A 20,806-nucleotide genomic window follows, 5' to 3' on the forward strand; every position below is an offset into this window, starting at 1 on the left:
CAATGCACCTAATATGGAAAATGTATGTTTTGGGGGGTATCTGGATACTTTTGATCACATAGTGTAGATGGAAAATATAAGGGAAGATTTTAAGCTGATCATATCAGTAACAAGAACTGGAGGTGGTTGGTGTTCCAAGGAAACGACATTTGAAAACTAAAATAATTAAAATAGATAGAACACATATGCAGTTTCAAAGACTTTGGGTATAATTTATCTTACTGTGAGAGAATGGACATGATCAATAGACAAGCAAATTTCAAAGTACATGTAGTACAATAGTACATTAAGATGGAAAAAACATAGAAGTCACTTCAAAGTTCCACAAGCTGACGGCAGCCTCCCGTATTGACGTACAGCGGCAAGAAACGGACAACAAACCAGACGGAGCATAACAATATTAGAAGCAGCCGAGAAGGCTCCCCTCACCCTGGGGCCTTAACTCACTTGTCCTCCACCTACTAAACTTCCCCCCCTGTACCCTGACTCCTCCTAACAGTTACAAAAGCTACGACAGTGCACACAGTTCTGTCGCAGTAATAGTCTTTCTATTCGAGGTCGGTACCTGCCGGATGTTCTGTCTCACCGTTTACTGAAAATGAGGTCAGTGGCAGGGTATTCGCTCCAGGTCAAAAGAAAGAAGTAATGATACACAGAAGGAACTGGGTATCTTCAATATAAATGACAACATACAGGACAGTACACTAAAATGGAACGAGGGCACTGAACGAGTGAATAACCACAGAATTCTAATCAGCATACGAGATAATTACTAAACTTGGAAGGAGAATATTAAACAAATAGGAAACCACAGAATTGCAAACATTTTGTTGATGTATAATGCAATAGGATGAGAGAATGCAGGAAGATCTTTCACCATATGGGACAATAATTTCATTTGAAGATTGAGGAAGAATGGGCCTAAAAATTACAAACATGAGCGCACACACGCGCGTGCGAGTGTTTAACACACACACACACACACACACACACACACACACACACACACAAACACGGGCACCATGCCCTGGTGGCGAAATAATTGGAGATCTTGAGTGATGGTGTTTAACTATTTGCTTCAATGGCTACTTACTGCTCGACACTTCCTTTATAACACATAACACGAGAGCAATACGTACACTGCTGGGACTACATAGGGCAAAACTAAACAATAACGGACAAATTATCACAGTACTTCCTGGAAAGAAGATGTCAAGTACGTAAAATGTCACACATCGAGTACACGTAGAAGAAGTAACCCACAAGTGTACAATAAGTACGCGGTAACAACACGCTTAACGATACATTCTGAAATGCTGCGCATAAAAAGGAGATTTTCTGGTGCTCTTACTTTGGGTTCTATTGGTGATGATAAGGTGGTGTCGAGTGTTTTGGATATCCCTCGGGTCAGGGACCGTTTTCACAGCTGACAGCAGGATCATCTTAGTGACACTATCCTACAGTAGGGTCAAAGTATGAATATTACACACTCCCTCCTGCTTAACTAAATGTAGCAAATTGGTCGGTTCTCTTTGCATCGGTGTGGTCTAAGGCTTGATGTGACTTACAGAGGCACAATTAGCTCATGGGCAGTTTCTTGCAACCCCACCTCCCCTTAAAAAAGTGTGTTTTTTTTAACTATACTTTTGGCATCACCAGTGGACCGAAACCCAGGACGGGATTCTGAGATGGCTATGGAGAGCAAATGGCTGAAATTTTTCATAAGATCCTGAGCTTGAACAACATTGAATATTTTCTCGATTCGTTTATCCCTTTCCTATATACAGAACTTCAAAGTTACCCTCCTCATACAGGTTAAATATTCAAATAAAAGTTAAATAGATAGATTGACAATGAGTATGTCTGTGATTTAATTAAACCAATTGGTACCCCTGTGAATGAATGAACGGAAAATGCATTTGCATAAAGTCATGGGTGGATTCCTGAGAAAGAAAGACAGAGAGACAGAGAGAGAGAGAGAGAGAGAGAGAGAGAGAGAGAGAGAGAGAGAGAGAGAGCACTTTTCACTGTCAGCAGCAGTCAAAACTCCAGCCACGGATTCCACTATCCCACACACATAAATGGCTCAAACTTTTATGATATATATATATGTAAACCCCTACCTCAAACTAATTGACGATGATGGCTATATCTGTGTACACACAGCAAAAAGGAATACAAACGTCTCAAAAATGAGATTGACAGGAAGTGCAAAATGGTTAAGCAGGGATGGCTAGAGGACAAATATAAGGACGCAGAAGCATATGTCACTAGGGGAAAGATAGATAATGCCTACATGAAAATTAAAAAGAGACCTTTGGAGAAAAGAGAACCACTTGTATAAATATCAAGAGATCAGATGGAAACCCAGTTCTAAGCAAAGAAGGGAAAGCAGAAAGTGGAAGCAGTATATGCTGTTGTTGTGCCCTTCAGTCCAGAGACTGGTTTGATGGAGCTCTCCATGCTACTCTATCCTGTGCAAACTTCTTCATCTCCCAGTACCTACTGCAACCTACATCCTTCTGAATCTGTTTAGTGTATTCATCTCTTGGTCTCCCTCTGCAATTTTTACCTTCCACACTGCCCTCCAATACTAAATTGGCAATTCCTTGATCCCTCAGAACATGTCCTACCAACCGATCCCTTCTTCTAGTCAAGTTGTGCCACAAACTTCTCTTTTCCCCAATCCTATTCAATACTTCCTCATTAGTTATGTGGTCTACCCATCTAATCTTCAGCATTCTTCTGTAGCATCACATTTCGAAAGCTTCTATTCTCTTCTTGTCTAAACTATTTATCGTCAGCAGTATATAGAGGGTCTATACAAGGGTGATGTTCTTGAGGACAATATTATGGAAATGGAAAAGGATGTAGATGAACATGAAATGGGAGACATGATACTGTGTGAAGAGTTTGACAGACCTAAGCCGAAACATGGCCCCGTGAGTAGACAACATTCCATTAGAACTACTGATAAGCTCAGGAGAGCCAGCCCTAACAAAACTCTTCCATCTGGTGAGCAAGATGTATGAGAGAGGCAAAATAACCTCAGAATTCAAAAAGAATATAATAATTCCAATATGAAAGAAAGAAGGTGTTGACAGATGTGAAAATTACCAAACTATCAGTTTGATAAGCCATGGCTGCAAAATACTAAAACAAATTCTTTACAGACGGATGGAAAAACTGATAGAAGCTGACCTCAGGGAAGATCAGTTTGGATTCCACAGAAATGTTGGAACATGTGAGGCAATACTGACCCTATGACTCATCTTAGAAGATGGATTAAGGAAAGGGAAACCTACGTTTCTAGCATTTGTAGACTTCGAAAAAGCTTTTGACAATGTTGTCTGGAATACTCTCTTTCAGATTCAGGTGTCAGGGGTAAAATACAGGGAGCGAGAGATTATTTACAATTTGTACTGAAACCAGATGGCAGTTATAAGAGTCGAGGGACACAAAAGGGAAGCAGTGGTTGGGAAGGAGTGAGACAGGGTTGTAGCCTCTCCCTGATGTTATTCAATCTGTATATTGAGCAAGAAGTGAAGGAAACAAAAGAAAAATTCGGAGTATGTATTAAAATCCATGGAGAAGAAATAAAAACTTTGAGGTTTGCTGATGACATTGTAATTCTGTCAGAGACAGCAAAGGACTTGGAAGAGCAGTTGAATGGAATGGACAGTGTCTTGAAAGGAGGGTATAAGATGAACATCAACAAAAGAAAAACGAGGATAATGGAATGTAGTCAAATTAAGTTGGGTGATGCTGAGGGAATTAGATTAGGAAATGAGATCTTAAAGTAGTAAAGGAGTTTTGCTAAATGGGGAGCAAAATAACTGATGATGGTCGAAGTAGAGAGGACATCAAATGTAGACTGACAATGGCAAGGAAAGCATTTCTGAAGATGAGAAATTTGTTAACATCGAGTATAGCTTTAAGTGTCAGGAAGTCGTTTCTGAAAGTATTTGTATGGAGTGTAGCCATGTACGGAAGTGAAACATGGGCGATAAATAGTTTAGACAAGAAGAGCATAGAAGCTTTCGAAATGTGGTGCTACAGAAGAATCCTGAAGATTAGATGGGTAGATCACATAACTAATGAGGAGGTATTGAATAGAATTGGGGAGAAGAGAAGTTTGTGGCACAACTTGACTAGAAGAAGGGATCGGTTGGCAGGACATGTTCTGAGGCATCAAGGGATTACCGATTTAGTATTGGAGGGCAGCATGGAGGGTAAAAATCGTAGAGGGAGACCAAGAGATGAATACACTAAGCAGATTCAGAAGGATGTAGGTTGCAGTAGTTATTGGAGATGAAGAAGCTTTCATCAGATAGAGTAGCACGGGGAGCTGCATCAAACCAGTCTGTGGACTGAAGACCACAACAACAACAACAACAACAACAACACACGATGAACGATTGAATATCTGAATGATGCAGTGTGTAAATTTTGTTGGTACAATTTGTCAAAATTGTAGACTTAAGAAATTGTAGAAAACTACTTTGTTACCAAACCCCAGCCTCAGATTTGAGACAACTATGCATAACAAATGACTGTAAATTTAACAATACATTCCTAAGGTTCCAGTCTTGAACAATATTGAAAATTTTCTAGATATCTTCATCCATTTCCAAGATACACAGGTTCAAAGTTACCCTACTTATACTCGTAAAATGCAGCATGAGGCGAAAACGTAGTTTATAAAGTGACATAGCGTGGAGGGTGTCGAGTGTCTCCGGTGTCATCGGAAGGAGTACGTGAGCACCACAATGTAGTACTGAAACACGTGCGAAATTTTTGTGCACCTAAAGTCTAGTCTGAGGCGTAAATTTAGTTCTTATCAAAATGTTACTGACCCATTAAGTTCTTTTCATACGAGTTGACATGCCCTGCAGTCTCAGGAAAAAGAATGGAAACAGCAAAAAAATTGCGCCTATCACAGCAGAAAAAAGGCAAATATGCTCCTCTTTATTCAAATCAAAGACTCTCACTATAAAGTGGGGTACCAGCTGCCTCATTCTACCTTCCTCAGCACGTTTTTATACACGCGCTTTTTTATGCCGAGAGAGAGAAAGAGAAGGAGAAGTAATATATGCCGGAAGATAGTAGACAGCTGTCGTGGTATAGAAGGAGTGGAGGAGAAAATGGTAGTGTGAGACAAAGGGAGAGGCAGAGTGGAAGTGGAATACAGTAGATGGTGAGAGAACAGTGCTAGGAAACGAGTGAAGGAAACAGTGCCAGGGAGAGAAGTAACAGGGAGAGAAGACAGTAGTTGAAACACAAGGCACAAAGCGATAATGGCAACGAGTTGGGCTGAATGAGTGGGTGAGTGGCAGTGAACAGGTACTGGTGGCTTACAGTGACGGACTAGCGGGTGGGAGCGAGAGGTGAGCTGCACATTAAAAAAGAGCACCGGTATGTTCGTTTGCTAAAACTTTTGGGAAAATTTTTAAGGTGCCGAGGAACAAACTGCTCGCAGTGCAGGATCTTCCTAATTAAAAAAAAAAAAAAAAAAAAAAAAAATAAAAAAATAAATAAAAAAAAAATCACGAACAGAAAGTATTAGAGATGTCAATTTAATTCTTTTTTCTTTACAAAGAGCAACATCTAAAGTTTTGTTCCATTAAGTTTTGAAAATGATATTTCGACTGTGGCCTCCATTCTGCTCAATGCATTTGAGGGTCAAAATCGGAAGTTCCGGTCCACTTTTCCCGACGTGCTTCTGTCGATGTCGGCAGCGGCGACACGAATATTGTTCTGTAGCTCAGCCGGGGTCTGCGGACGCTTGGTATGCACCGAGGATTTGAGATATCCCTGTAAGAAAAAGTCGCACGGTGCTAAATCTGGCAAGTGTGCTGGCCACTGGAGATCACCCGTCAAAGAGATGAGACGACTGGGGAAGTTGTGAAATCTTCACGGGTTATCAGCCGAGTGGCGTCGTCCTTTAACACTTCTACTTAATTATTATCTGCTCGTCGGTAAGGTAATCCTCAAAACAAGTTCCAACGCTAAGATGTTCTAATTACACAGAATAATACATCCAAAATTACAGAATTGAATAATATGTGAAATTTATAAAGTAAAAATGTTTTTAAATGTGAAAATTCGATCTAAACATGAGTACAATAATGAACTTCACAAAATTAATTAATACATGCTAATTACACAATGACTCACATTCTTAACAGTAATTGAAGCTAAGAAGGTAAAATGAAACAGGTTTTGATCGACAGAATTTGTAACAGATGCCTAGAATTTTATAATTAGGTGTATATCTGGTTACAACAATACAAGTTTAATCAATAAAGTCATTGAGACAGAATGTTCTTTACAGCTTTCATCCTAAATTTACGTTTTACAATATGTGCCTTCATTTGCGAGTGACAGAATAATTTCTTGAATGCTAAACTACATTCGTAAAAGTCCAATTATCTGAGTAATTACAGTTGGTGATTAATACCATATTCCTACCATTTTCACTAATTCAAGTCTTTCCCATTACTACAATGAATGCCACAGTTTCTTAAAATACATTGTCGTTTGTTTTATTTTGTAATAGTGTCTGCTAATTAGTCTCCAATTTAGTGTCATTTTTATGAAAATCACGAATCACCACAATATCAATCATTTTAAAGTGAGGTATTGTACTACATGATGTCAGGGAATCGAAGTTTTTCATTAAGTCTTTGTATACAGGGTGCGTCAAAAAAATGTATATACACTTTGAACTGTCGTAGACAATTTATTTCCTGTTCTACAAGGTTAAATATCTGTGAGAAAGTAATGTTATGTTTCTTCAACAGGTGGCAGCAGTGGCAAGGTAGTAACTGCAACATGGCAGACGTGCATTTGAGCTTTGAAGCGCGGAAGCAGATAATTAAGTGGTACTGGAAGTTTGAGAATGTAGCTGCGGTTCGAAGACAGTGGAGAAGTGAGTATGGTACAGAACCACCTTCAAGGTTAACAATTACTCGTCTACGAGACAAATTCGAAATTCATGGAACAGTGTATGATGTGCATAAAGGTCGATCAGGGCAGCCTCGTACAGCTACAAGTGATGATTCCACAACTGCAGTCTTGGAACTGTTTCAGCGTTCGCCTCAAAAATCTTCAAGGCAAGTGGCACGTGAGAGTAATGTAAGTGCCAGTAGTGTGCTACACAATCTGAAGAAAGCCAAGTTTCGTGTGTACATTCCAAGGCTGGTGCAACAGCTACCAAGTGCCGACGATCCAGATTGAAGGTTAGAATTTTGTGAATGGGTTCAGGAGATGTTGAGACGTGAACCAGGATTTATGGGTAGCATAATTTGGTCAGATGAAGCCCAATTCAAACTCAATGGAACTGTCAATAGGCACAATTGTGTGTACTGGGCTGAAGATAATCCTCACATTACAGTTGAAAAGGCTGTGAATTTGCCTGGTGTAAATGTGTGGTGTGGTTTGTCTGCAAGCGGACTCATTGGGCCTTTCCACTTTGAAGGTACTGTTACTGGAGAAACGTACCTAACAATGCTTGCTGACTCCATATTCCCTGCCATTCATACATTATACGGTAATGATGAGTTTTATTTCCAACAATATGGTGCCTCGCCGCACTATCATAGGGATGTACGAGCATACCTGGATCACAATATGCAAGGCCAGTGGATAGGACGCAGGGGACCAATTGAGTTTCCTGCATGCTCTCCAGACCTCACGCAGCTGGATCTCTTCTTATGGGGCACAGTAAAAGATGATGTGTACAAACGTAAACCATATAACCTGGACACACTTTGGAATGAGATTCAGGCGGTGTGCGCAGAAATCTCATTGGATGTACGGAATCAGTGGTGACTCGTACTCAGAAATGTTTTGTTGATGAAGGCCACCAGTTTGAACATTAATCACATTTGCAAAGTACATTTATTTTTCCAATTGGACTTTAAGCTTTCCATTTCCAGAAATTTAACATTGTAGAACGGGAAATAAATTTTCTATGACACTTCAAAGATTGTATATATTTTTTTGACGCACCCTGTATTAGGTATATTACAGTCTTCTAGTCACGACGTTTCAAAGGATTGCGAATGCGTCACCTTCAGGCGAAGTTGCCAGGCAAAGTCACTTCGCCTGAAGATGACGGATACGCAGTCCGTTGAAACGTTGTGACTAGAAGACGATGCCATTCGGCTGATAACACGTGAAGATTTCACAGCTGAAATATGCCTAGAAAGCCTGCAATCGCACAGATCATTCGTGCCGTGGTGCCATCTTGTAGGAACCAGACATCACCCACATCCATTTCTTCAATTTCGAGAAGGAAAAACTGTTCAATCATCTGATCGTAATGCTCAGAATTACCTGACACTGCTTTATTGTTCTCTTTGAAAAACCGTGGGTCAATAATGCCAAATTTAGATAGTGCACACCAAACAGTCACACATTCTGTATGCAGGGGCAGCTCACGAAGTTCTCAGAGGTTCGTGCCACTCCAATACTGCTTTGTTTATTCACGCAGCCAGACAAACAAAAATGTGCCTCGGTGCTGAAGGACACTGAGGCGTCACAAGACAGCTCGTCGATCGAGGTTTCATACGCATTTTTTAGTGAATCAAAATCATGTGGATGAAGTGTGTGCACCACTGACAGTTTATACAGATGATATTTCAACTCTTAATGAATAATTTTTCTCACTGTGCATTCAGAAATTGCAAGGGCAGCTTGCAGATCGCTCGGGGGAATTCAAAATCGACATCCTTATCCTCTCGATGTTTTCAGGTGTTCTGGTAGTTCTTGAAAGTCCCGGTTTCTTTTTCTGCACACTTTCAGTACCTATAAAGGTGTCTACTAACATAAGAATTGATTTCCCATCAGGAACACGACCTGCAGGGGCGATATGTAACTGTTTCCCGAATGCACGCCGAGTTCTGACGACCGAACGTCCGTTCGAAAAGTAGGCCTCAATGGCGAACGAGGGCTGCTCTCTCGCCCACTGCACAATTGCTACTACACTAACCTTTTTTTAAAAAAAAAAGTTAAGTCTGACACTTTCGATTTCACAGAAATCCATGCAACTACGAGTAACAGCTGCCGTGTGCAGCGCGTTTCAAATAAGGAAGTTCCCGCGCCGCACCCTGTGTATGCCACTTTTCAGTCTGAATCTTTTAATAAAGAGGAGCATACTTGCCTTTTTTGTACTCCGATAGGAGAGCAGTTCTAGGCACTACAGTCTAGAACCGCGCGACCGCTACGGTCGCAGGTTTGAATCCTGCCTTGGCCATGGATGTGTGTGATGTCCTTAGGTTAGTTAGGTTTACGTAGTTCTAAGTTCTAGGGGACTGATGACCTCAGCAGTTAAGTCCCATAGTGTTCCGAGCATTTTGAACCATTTGACACACTGCTGGAAACCATAACTACAGTAAAATATTGAGGAGTAACAATTCGGAACGATCTTAAATGGAATGACCACATAAAACAAACAGCAGGAAAGTCAGATGCCAGAGTTAGGTCCGTCGGAAGAATCTCGAGGCAGTGTAATTCGTCGACGAAAGATCGATACCCGAATATTCCTCATCAGTGTGAGATCCTTAACAGGTCGGATTAACAGAAGAGATACAGTTCTTCCAAAGAGTGCGCAATTCGTCGGCACGAGAGCATTACAGAGGTGCACGACAAACTCCAGTGAGAGACACTAAGGTAGACGTGTTCCGATTCACGGAGAAGGTTTCTACCGAAATTTTCAGAGGGTTCATTCTGAGAAGAGTAGGGCAACATATTACTTTCTCCCACATATGTTCTGAGATTGCCATAAAGAGAACATCTGAGGAATTAAGGCAAATGCACGGATTACTGACAATCGTTCTTCATCTACATCTACATGATTACTCTGCAATTCACATTTAAGTGCTTGGCAGAGGGTTCATCGAACCACAATCATACTATCTCCCTACCATTCCACTCATGAACAGCGCGCGGGAAAAACGAACACCTAAACCTTTCTGTTCGAGCTCTGATTGATTATTTTGATGATCATTCCTACCTATGTAGGTTGGGCTCAACAAAATATTTTCGCATTCGGAAGAGAAAGTTGGTGACTGAAATTTCGTAAGTAGATCTCGCCGCGGCGAAAACCGTCTTTGCTGTAATGACTTCATCCCAATTCGCGTATCATATCTGCCACTCTCTCTCCCCTATTACGTGGTAATACAAAACGAGCTGCCCTTTTTTGCACCCTTTCGATGTCCTCCGTCAATCCCACCCGGTAAGGATCCCACACCGCGCAGCAATATTCTAACAGAGGACGAACGAGTGTAGTGTAAGCTGTCTCTTTAGTGGACTTGTTGCATCTACTAAGTGTCCTGCCAATGAAACGCAACATTTGGCTCACCTCCCCCACAATATTATCTATGTGGTCTTTCCAACTGAAGTTGTTCGTAATTTTAACACCCAGGTAGTTAGTTGAATTGACAGCCTCGAGAATTGTACTATTTATCGAGTAATCGAATTCCAACGGATTTGTTTTGGAACTCGTGTGGATCACCTCACACTTTTCATTATTTAGCGTCAACTGCCACCTGCCACACCATACAGCAATCTTTTCTAAATCGCTTTGCAACTGATACTGGTCTTCGGATGACCTTACTAGACAGTAAATCACAGCATCATCTGCGAACAACCTAAGAGAACTGCTCAGATTATCACCCAGGTCATTTATATAGATCAGGAACAGCAGAGGTCCCAGGACGCTTCCCTGGGGAACACCTGATATCACTTCAGTTTTACTCGATGATTTGCCGTCTATTACTACGAACTGCGACATTCCTGACAGGAAATCACGAATCCAGTCGCACAACTGAGACGATACCCCATAGGCCCGCAGCTTGATTACTTCTTGCATAACAATCGCCAACACGACGGGGGAGGGGGCAACAGACAGTGGCACCGGAAGTACCCTCTGTGACACACTTTAAGGTTGCTTGCAGAGTACTGATGTAGATATAGATGAAACAGGTGAAGCAGTCACAGGCAGAATCTAGATGACCGAGTCCAGACGAAGTGGCGGGGTCCGACCGGTGCGCGCAAAACTGCGTCAGTTGCTAGCCGGTGTTAAGCGAGTGTCTTAAAATCGATTAATGTACTCAGATGCTATTGCCGCTTACAGTGTCGCCGATTTTCAAGAGTGGAGGTTCGGGAATGTGAGAAGTAACTTTTGCCTGCTACCGGTGCTCCCAGACACCTAGAGTTGTTGTTGTTGTGGTCTTCAGTCCTGAGACTGGTTTGATGCAGCTCTCCATGCTACTCTATCCTGTGCAAGCTTCTTCATCTCCCAGTACCTACTGCAACCTACATCCTTCTGAATCTGTTTAGTGTATTCACCTCTTGGTCTCCCTCTACGATTTTTACCCTCCACTCTGCCCTCCAGTACTAACTTTGTGATCCCTAGATGCCTCAGAACATGTCCTACCAACCGGTCCCTTCTTCTAGTCAAGTTGTGCCACCAGCTCCTCTTCTCCCCAATTCTATTCAATACCTCCTCATTAGTTATGTCATCTACCCATCTAATCTTCTGCATTCTTCTGTAGCATCACATTTCGAAAGCTTCTATTCACTTCTTGTCTAAACTATTTATCGTCCACGTTTCACTTCCATACATGGCTACACTTCATACAAATACTTTCAGAAACGACTTCCTGACACTTAAATCTATACTCGATGTTAACAAATCTCTCTTCTTCAGAAACGCTTTCCTTGCCATTGCCAGTCTACATTTTATATCCTCTCTACTTCGACCATCATCAGTTATTTTGCTCCCCAAATAGCAAAACTCCTTTACTACTTTAAGTGTCTCATTTCCTAATCTAATTCCCTCAGCATCACCCGACTTAATTCGACTACATTCCATTATCTTAGTTTTGCTTTTGTTGATGTTCATCTTATATCCTCCTTTCAAGACACTGTCAATTCTGTTCAACTGCTCTTGCACGTGCTTTGCTGTCTCTGACACAATTACAATGTCATCGGCGATCCTCAAAGTTGTTATTTTTTATCCATGGATTTTAATACCTAATCTGAATTTTTCTTTTGTTTCCTTCACTTCTTGCTCAATATACAGATTGAATAACATCGGGGAGAGGCTACAACCCTATGTCTCACTCCCTTCCCAACCACTGCTTCCCTTTCATGTCCTCGACTCTTATAACTGCCATCTGGTTTCTGTACAAATTGTAAATAGCCTTTTGATCTCTGTATTTGACCCCTGCCACCTTCAGAATTTGAAAGAGAGTATTCCAGTCAACATTGTCAAAAGCTTTCTCTACGTCTACAAATGCTAGAAACGTAGGTTTGCCTTTCCTTAATCTTTCTTCTAAGATAAGTCGTAAGGTCAGTATTGCCTCACTTGTTCCAATATTTCTACGGAATCCAAACTGATCTTTGCCGAGGTCGGCTTCTATCAGTTTTTCCATTTGTCTGTAAGGAATTCGCGTTAGTATTTTGCAGCTATGACTTATTAAACTGATTGTTCGGTAATTTTCACACCTAGAGTAGTCTGGGCTATAATAACTACCACACAGTGACTTTTTAAAAGGCCCGAGGAGCTACGCACTGTCTTTCTCTTATTACCATCATCTGCCGGTGGAATTATTTCTTCCTCTTCTCGTTGTCCGTTCCCTTCTTCTGATGGGAGTGTGTGTTCACACGAGTCATCCAATGTGTCGCTGTTTCCTTCCTTGAGCACTTCCACACTGTCTACCTGAAAAAGTAAATTTGGCAATACTGAGAAAAAAAGAAGTAACTGACGAGTGGAATACAAATAATGGGAAGAGTGAAAGTCACCACTCAACACACGGTTTGTAGTCTTACAAATATTAACGGTAATACCGATGACATTGCGTAAACTTACATTTACGTGCAAAGTTTTTGCTCAGAATTTATTGAGACTGTTACCGATATTGAACGAGAGAACAATTTTATTGTTACCGGTAACTGTCGGTTTATTTCCGTAATGTGTTTCGAAGGTTTAAATCTCCAAAAAACTGTGAGCCGTATACTGAAATAGTGTCAGTTTCCTCTTCCACGAAGTACCACGAGTTACTCCGAAGTTGTAACACGACACGTACGTGCCATATTAATCCACTCAAATCCACCCGATGAGCGATATTTAAAACTATTAAACATTTTTTGGAAATAAAGGAAAAGTGGCTGGTAATACTAAACTAGCTGGAACAAACAGAAGCTGCCTTTACCAATATCCCAGATCACTCTAATGTAAGAATAAAAGTAAGTTAACAGTTAAAGAATTTTTGTTCATATTTTAAATATAAAATGTACAGCCATACAAACAGCTTTAGTCCATTACAATCACTATAACTCTTATACATATATCTTTAGCTAAAATAAACAGAATCTGCTCTTGATAATACTCCAGATCATGTTAACATAACAGCAGAAATAAGTCAACAATTCATCTGAAGATTTGTTATTTATTTAAATATAAAGGTCCTAGTCATACAGACAGCTGCATCTCACTGCAGATACAACAACTCTGTATTATTGAGTCCTTGGTATTCATGTTAATGCCAAACATTAGGGTGACTGGTTGCAGTTCTGTAAAACTTATTTACAATCAATATACAGTCACAGTTCCAAAATATCCGTAATGGATAGGCATAATACTAAACTTGCTGTTTCATTTGATCAGGTATGCATTTATAAAATTTTACTTCAATGTATTTGCATTAGATTTATTTTCAAATATTTGCTCAGTTGTGTCTGTTTTCTGTTCGATGTGGAGTTCACGAGACCGTGGCAGCACAGTGTCACTCATCCTCTACGTACGAGGCTACATTTCAACTGACAGCTGACACCCACAAGAATATTAGATTCGTGTTGTCGAAAACCTTCTACTATTCGTTACGATAATTAAAAAATAATAGAAATTTAAATCTTCGTAACTGACCTGGAAATTAATTTAATGAAATGTTTAGTATACATTCCGAGTCCGCTCTGGTACGGACATTCCTCAGCTCGGCCTAAGACTCGATCTCCACAGCAACGAGTGCACACAGACTTTGCAGGTCCATTTTGGAACACTCGCTGGCTCACGGTGGTAGACTCTTTTAGCAACTTCCCATTTGTAGTGCCTACGAACTCGACCGTGTCACGTAGCACCTTTCGAGTGTTGTCCTCAATTTTTTGCATTGAAGGATTGCCTGAAATTATTGTTACAGACAATGGACCTCAGTTAACATCACTCGACTCTGAAGAGCTTTGTGAACAAAATGGCATTCGTCATCTAACAAGAGCTCCGTTCCACTCCCAGTCCAATAGAGAAGCAGAATGCTTCGTATGCACTTTGAAATGACAGACGGTCAAGCTTCACTCCTCCCAGACACAGGAGCAGGTGCCGCACCTCTCACTCCAACTCATGCGACAGGGCGGAACTTCCGCACAGCCGCTGTCATTGGACACAGCTTCACTCACCGTAGTGTAGTGACTAATAAAAAATAAAAAGAGAAGAGAAGAAAAAAAAAAAGATTCAAAATGTGGGAAGAAATAGTGAATAAAAAGGGTTTGAAAATCGTTAATGACCGTGAAAAAGGGAAAGAATGAAAAGCATATCAGACTTCGTGATTTGGAAAAGTTACTGTTGGGGTGGTCCTTGTGGCGTTTCTGAGCAAAAGTCAAACCAATTTCCACTACAAAAATTATTTGAAAGAGAACAGAGAATAACAAAATGTGATTAACAGGGGGAAATCGCGTAGATAAGAGTTCATCCTTTACCATGTTAACATGTCTTCTCTCGTGCGGTGTCCAGGTCTTGTTCTCCAAAATCTCCTGCTTCATTTCTGTGTGAAAAGTCATAGCTGCTCCGAAATCTTGCAATAAATTTCATTGTCCAGGAATTACTAATGTATACAAATTAAAACCATCTCGATATTGAATGCAATGTATTTTACGTTGCTGCTTCCATCCTCCAAATTTCATACAAACTTCCACAATACGTCTGCACATCAATAAGTTTCTTCGTCTTAATCCGACCAAGACTAGCTAATAAGTAAGTTAAGCTCCCGCTCTCAAGAGACAAGAGCGGGTAGAAAACAAAAAGAGTTATAATTTTAGTACCTTCATTTTCTTATATACTTTCTCTGCCGTCGAGCGCTCATACAGCTGCGACGGTATAATTTATATCTGAGGGAACGAGTGTAGTGCGGCGAAATTCAAACTCCCGCTACAGTAGTATCTGACACCGCCGACGGTCCACGAGTATCGCTTTGCACCGAGTGCTTAACCAGGTTTTTGGCTGACGTCAGCACTGTTCGTGAGGCGAGATCCAGAAAGCATTGGCACATATATGTACCTAATTGCAGGACCCGACGGTTTGCAGCACCGTCACCAGAATCAAATTCGTATTTCTCATCTGCCCTGTGATTCTGCTGCTTTTTTTCCTTCAGATTCGTGGCCTCACGGGACAACGCAGCCTTCGCAGAAGCCCACAGGTGCCGCCACGGCACCCCGGGGCGAGCCGGCTGACGTCAAGTCCTCGCCTCTGCTGTCACCACCTTGCGACCCGATGGACCCGGACCCGCCATCGCCATTACAGTCCTAGGAGATGGCTGGACGTTGTAACGTGCCGGGCTGTATCCTTGTATTAGTGCCACTTAAAGTTCACGTCACAACCGGATGTATTGAAACATTTCCTCACCGAGTAGATAGTGCGCAGTGTTCCCGACCTACCTCGCTTTGCTTATTCAATATTGTCTTCCCGGTAGCCGTGTCCGTCTCACCTAAATCGCACTGAAATTAAGAAGCCAGGATCCTAGATTAAGTTTTCCAAAATCAAAAGTCAAGACCGTATTCATTGTTGAACATTTATGACAACCACAGTGCGATTTATTTCTTATCATTCAAACGCACAATATTCTGTGACCAGGCCTCTTACACTTAATCGTCACATTAAGTAGATCAAAAACTTCCAGTCTTTAACAGTGTTCAAAATTACACTTTTTTGGTACCGACCGGAAAAATTAACCGACTTGCCGCACTTTTGCTCCGTGAGAATCTGACCGAGAACTAACTGAGAACTGCACCAGCTCGGACCTTATATAGACGAGTGCTTGAATATTTGACTATTTCTGTTAATATATTATAGTTTATAATTTCCCAGGGTTAAAATGATCCTTTCTAATAGGTTTTGAAGTTAACTATTGGGTTTTATTACTGAAATAACACAAGTGAGCTGTATCAATTTAAATACGCGGAACTAACTTATGCATCCGCAGTGGGAATTCCCGACTTTAACCATTGCAGCCCTCTCGAACAACAATTTTTACTTATTCAAATTTACTTAATTCTTAATTAATGCGCTTACAAAGTTGAGACTGGAGTCATTTTATGTAGAAAAATAAAGGTAGCAAAAGTATCGAAACAGATCTCGGAATTACTTAGTAGTTTGGTCACAATTGGCACTGAAAGTCATACAGGCTACAGATTTTAAGTCTTAATACCTATGTAACTAACAGACTTTAGGTTAATTTAAACACTTTGCTGGAATCAGTAAAATTTAGGCTTTCTTTTGGATGCAGTCTTATAGCTGAATTCGATTTATTAGCTCACTCGAATTTTACTTAATATGTATTGCACAATATACATCATTGTTCATAACTTTTAATAGGATGCATTTTCAATAAAACTAATTAGCTCATTACTTTCAGAATAGACATTAGAATGTACTGAAATAATAGGTTTTACTACGGGAATTTTATTTAAGCTATTTCTGAATTCTGTACTACGAGGCTGAAAGTCACAGAATCTGTAGTCAGAATCTGAGTAGTGAAAAAAAAAGTTCATTGCTTAACTACATTACTGAAGGAGTGTAAAACCAAAACAGGACAGCAGTGGGCAATCCCGCTTCGTTACAACGTGTATCCTGGGCTACGTTTTTGGGAGGACGATCCTCTGCTTTCACAAGCCAGAAGGCAGGGTACGGCCAGGAGTACTGTGTCCCCCACAGCTACACCCAGCTTTCTGCCTCTCCCACATTGTCATTCACATCTCCAGCACGAGACAACGGCGTGGCATTTTTCCGGGAGGGGGTGGGGGACTGTGCTGGCGTAACCCTTCACCAGCACACGGGTCGGCACTAGGAAACATTGTATAGCAGGTACCGAACTAGGCACGCCTACGACGAGAGAAGACCGAGACGTGCCCCCAGGCTACGCGCCAATACAGTACGTCGCATCGGGACTCGGTTCACATTGCCCTCTCGTCACACTGTGTTGTGGTCTTCCACAATGACAGTCATCTCCTGGCACTTAAGCTAGCTGTGAGGGAACATTAGTCATTGTATATAGTTGTGATACGGCCACAGACAAGATTCAAGAATTAGTACACGTATTTGATTGCTGTTAACTACAGTACTTCGGATTGGACATTACTCAAGTTAAATACTCAATTGGTTCCTGTAATAAAGTGTATTTTAACCGAGTGTGCATTTTGTGTTGTCGTGAGAGGAAAACGGCCACCCACCTATCGTACCACCCTCTCTTCGTCCTGCCGGGTACCGCAAAACATTACAAGAGAGCACAGCCGCAATAAAAGTGAATGCGGCTCGTTACAAGTCACTGTCAGCGGAAGTATCAGAACGTTTGTACTATAAATCTTCGATATAAAATTTTTGTGTTATTCGTAGTAGTATGTCGAGCATGTCGAAGTTCTGCACTGTAATACGGATATCGTGTCATTTAGATGAAATTTGCATACAAAATTATAAATATACTACAGAAAACTGAAACAAAAACCTGTGATATTTCATTAAGTCTGTATACAGATACACAATTAACCGTGGAATTATCCCTTTAGGGGGAAAAAAACTGTGCCAAGAAAAAGAACAAAAACAAGAACATGTAGTAATGGCCAAACTCATTCCCAAGGTAAAAGAAAATATTGTGCGTACATAATAAAACAGAAGACACTTTTGAGATTTGCAATTTAAAAATACACTATTAAAAATAAGTAAGATTTTGAAACAGTAAAACAAGAGGGAGATGTTGTACGGATGTTCTTGTAGAGTGTAAATCCTTTTGGATTGAAGACAACCACCCACCAAAAATCAGAGGCACTGAATTGCTGATAGGCACACACAAAAGAAAACACACACATTCACACACCTACGGCCCTACCCGGTGCCGCCGGACTAACAGTTCCAGTGCTGTAGTTTGGGACACGGATTCATTGTCGTGGGGGTAGTATTGGGTGGGTTGGATTGAAGGAAACAGAGGCAGGGATAGGGATCGGGAGTGGGGTGGGTGGCGGCCCGGAGGGAGGCCTTTTTCCCATCTGGGAATGCAGGGGAGTCGGGTGATAGATATGCAGGCTAGGCACGTGACACACAACTGTAGTGGCGAGTGGAAAGTGGCACACATTGAAAGTGACAGGCGGACATCAATTGGCAGGAGCTGACAGAAAGGAGGAAAGGGAAACTGTCGGGTGGAGGGTGCGAGGACAGTGAGTTACCGCACACTGGCGCCGGGACAATTACGGAGAGCAGAGGACGTGTTGTATGGTTAACTATCGTCTACATGATTAATGGAAAATCTCATATAAAGATGTCAAACAAATACTTACAAAGAGATAGAGGGGCTGGCCAGCACTTACCTCAGCTCAGTACAGCCGATAGATACACAAAACAGAACAGAAAATTTACATTCCTAGCTTTCGGAACTTTGTACCTTCATCAGGGAGGAGAGAGGGGAAAAAAGGGAAAGTGGATTCAGTTACTCACAACCCAGGTTATGAAGCAACAGGGAAAGGTAAACCGGGAGGGTAGCAAGGATGGAGACATGATCGTCAGAGGGAAGCCAAAGATATTCTACTGTTGAGTACTGTGCCAGCTTCAAACCAAAGAGGATGCATACAGAAGTAAAGAGGTATGTAGTACAAAGATAAACACAACTATGTAGGAAGAAAAGGTGTGTGAATGGCTAAAGAGGAGAGGGAAAAAGGAGAAGACTGAAGAGTAAATGGGAGTGAGGTTGTTTAACGTAGGTTCAGTCCAGGGGGATGGCGGGATGAAAGGATGTGTTGGAGTGGAAGTTCCCATCTCCGCAGTTTATAGGGACTGGTGTTGGGTGGGAGAAGCCAAATGGCACGTACGGTGTAGCAGGTTCCTAGGTCCCTCGCATTATGCTGTAGAGTATGCTCCGCTACTGGGTATCGGACATCTCCTAGGCGGACAGTTCGTCTGTGTCCGTTTGTGCGCTCAGCCAGTTTAGTTGTCGTCATACCGATGTAAAAGGCTGTGCAGTGCAGGCGTGTCAGCTGATAAATGACATGTGTTGTTTCACATGTGGCCCTGCCTCGAATTGTGTATGTTTTACCAGTAGCAGGGCTGGAGTAGGTGGTTGGGGGGGGACGCATGGGGCGGAGATGGGAACTTGCAGTCCAACACATCCTTTCATCCCGCCATCCCCCCCGGACTGAACCTACGTTAACCGATCTCACTCCCATTTACTCTTCAGTCTTCTCCTTTTTCCCTCTCCTCTTTAGCCATTCACGCATCTTTTCTTCCTACATAGTTGTGTTTATCTTTATACTATATACCTCTTTACTTCTGTATGCAGGCTCTTTGATTTGAAGCTGGTACAGTACTTAACAGTAGAATATCTTTGGCTTCCCTCTGACGACCGTGCCTCCATCCTTACTACGCTCCCTGTTTACCTTTCTTTGTTGTTTCATAACCTGGGTTGTGACTAATTGAATTCACTTTCCCTTCTTCCCTCTTTTCCCCTCTCTCCTCCCTGACGAAGGAGCAAAGTTCCGAAAGCTAGGATTGGAAATTTTCTGTTCTGTTTTGTGTATCTATTGGCTGAGCTGAGGTAAGTACTGACCAGCCCCTCTATTTCTTTGTTAATATTTGTTTAACTATCATCTACGTAGTTCAGAGAAGCGGGTGGTGAAGGGAAGGATCAAAATAGCCCAAACCGTGAAGCAGCCATCGAAATTGAGCACGTTTTGTTCAGTCGCATACCGTGCCACCGGGTAGATATCGACTCTGTTCTCGATGACAGTTTGGCGGTGGCCGTTTGTCCCAGTGGACAGCTATTCGGTAGTGATATTAACGTAAAAGGCTGTGTAATGTTTGCAGCAGAGCCGGTATACGGCACGGCAGCTCTCACAGGTGGCCCGGCCTCTCGTGGGGTAGGATAAACCTGAGACAGGACTGGTATAGTAGCTGCTGGGTGGGCATATTGGGAAGATCTCGCACTTCAGGAGTGGAAGCGGCACAGGGCCGTACGGGTAGGGCAGGCGACAGAACGCCACTTCGGGACGGGTGGGTAGGATCTCTCGGGGCTCGAAGAGAAAGAATCGAAGCCGTGGTGAAGGGTGTGGCTCAGTTGTTCCAGTCCAGTGATGAGGGGGGCACTCATTTGTACTCGAATCTTGGCTGTGGTGGGTGGATTCAGAGTGTATACGGGTACATTACGGAAAATCTGTCTGTGGATACGTTTGGTGGGTATTGCCTGTCTGTGAAGGCCTTCAGGGAGCCTTCAACATATCCGGCAAGAAAGTTCTCATCGCTACAGATACATCGTCCACAGCTGCATAGGAAGGATAAGGATTTTTTTCTTTTTTCCCCCATGAAGCAATGGCAGTTGTGAAAATGGAGGTACTGTTGCCGGTTAGTGGGTTTAACGTGAACAGAGGTGTGGACTGCAGTGGTTAATAAAAGAGAAAGAGAGAAGAGAAGAGAAGAAAAGGTTGAAAATGTGGGAAAAAATGGTGAATAAAAAGGGGGTTTTAAAATCGTTAATGACCGTGAAAAAGGGAA

The 20,806-nt window shown here is 41.9% G+C and overlaps 1 protein-coding gene across 1 annotated transcript in view; it reads right to left on the bottom strand.

Annotated features, from left to right (window-relative positions):
* The window catches only part of LOC124552655 (serine/threonine-protein kinase 11-interacting protein), a 277,366-nt gene that overhangs the window by 157,187 nt on the left and 99,373 nt on the right, over positions 1-20,806 (bottom strand). Inside the window, exon 8 of the mRNA XM_047126981.1 lies at positions 12,601-12,730. Coding sequence (XP_046982937.1) covers positions 12,601-12,730 — 130 coding nt within the window. The remainder of the gene's footprint in view (positions 1-12,600; positions 12,731-20,806) is intronic.

This window comes from Schistocerca americana, chromosome 10 (genome assembly GCF_021461395.2).
Source record: "Schistocerca americana isolate TAMUIC-IGC-003095 chromosome 10, iqSchAmer2.1, whole genome shotgun sequence".
NCBI classification, from domain to species: Eukaryota; Metazoa; Arthropoda; class Insecta; order Orthoptera; family Acrididae; genus Schistocerca; species Schistocerca americana.